Consider the following 1079-nt stretch of genomic DNA (forward strand, 5'->3'; position numbering starts at 1 on the left):
CACACACACACACACACACACACACACACACACACACACACACACACACACACACACACAAACCTGTTTAAATATCCTTGCGGGGCCCGTGCATTGACTTCCATTCATTTTTTGGTAATTTTATATCCTAACCCTGAACCACCAACCCTAAAGCTAACCTCACAGGTACCTGACACTAAAACTAACCTAAACTCAATTCACACCTTGGTCCTAAACCCAACCCCCACACTCAAAATCAGCCTCCGAAATTGTGGGRCCCCAGTCCCCACGATGCTGCGTTACTGGGCCCCATGATGTAGGAAAAACAAGGCCACACACACATTAAACAGACGAGTATATTTGATGTTTACTTGCATAAATACACCAGATAAAACCTAATCTCTGATAAATCTGATTAGTTGTAGATAAATTAGATCTGATGAGTGTTTGAGGAACCGGTCCAGGAACTCACCAGTCTCAKCTCTGGGATAGATCTGCTCAGAGTCCACTCCTGACTGTTGGCCAGGCTTACTGCAGAGAGAGAYAGGAGGAGACAGACTGTCAGTGAGGCGGAGACGCAGTGAGAGATTTATATTTTCAATTATACACAGAGAGAAAAAAAGAAGGTTGAGCATCCTAACAGGCTGCCTGAAAGGTAATAAATCCCACCTCTGCACGTGTGGCTCTGCAGATCACATTAGTGAGTATAACCTCCCAACCACAGCACTCTTATCATGATGTAAAAGACAAGCAGCTGTGTGTGGAGCAACTCTGATGCTTCAGTGTTTCATATACCGCTCAAAATTTTACATTAAACATATTAAAAGGCTTTAATGTGGTGACTGGCCCACGCCCACTTTGGACACAGAGACACAAATTTTAAAAACAGAGCATCTGCTGGAAATAAAATAATGTCAGAGTTTTGGAATGAAAGGGTGCATAAGTATGCACACCCTGAAGAACCTTCTGATTTAATCCAGTCTTCAGGAACATGCAGTGACAGCTGGCATAAGTGGGCTAGTAGGGCTAAGCCCTCCCTGGTGTTCACAATAAAAATGTTAAAATAAACAATATTATAAAATTATAATATAATTATATGC

The 1079-nt window shown here is 42.3% G+C and overlaps 1 protein-coding gene across 1 annotated transcript in view; it reads right to left on the reverse strand.

Annotated features, from left to right (window-relative positions):
• The window catches only part of agap2 (ArfGAP with GTPase domain, ankyrin repeat and PH domain 2), a gene marked incomplete in the record, with an annotated part of 53672 nt that overhangs the window by 39831 nt on the left and 12762 nt on the right, over nt 1-1079 (reverse strand). The window contains 1 exon segment of the mRNA XM_014022542.1: nt 452-510. Within this exon segment, the coding sequence (XP_013877996.1) occupies nt 452-510 (59 nt within the window).

Source organism: Austrofundulus limnaeus, unplaced genomic scaffold, assembly GCF_001266775.1.
Source record: "Austrofundulus limnaeus strain Quisiro unplaced genomic scaffold, Austrofundulus_limnaeus-1.0 Scaffold335, whole genome shotgun sequence".
Taxonomy (NCBI): domain Eukaryota; kingdom Metazoa; phylum Chordata; class Actinopteri; order Cyprinodontiformes; family Rivulidae; genus Austrofundulus; species Austrofundulus limnaeus.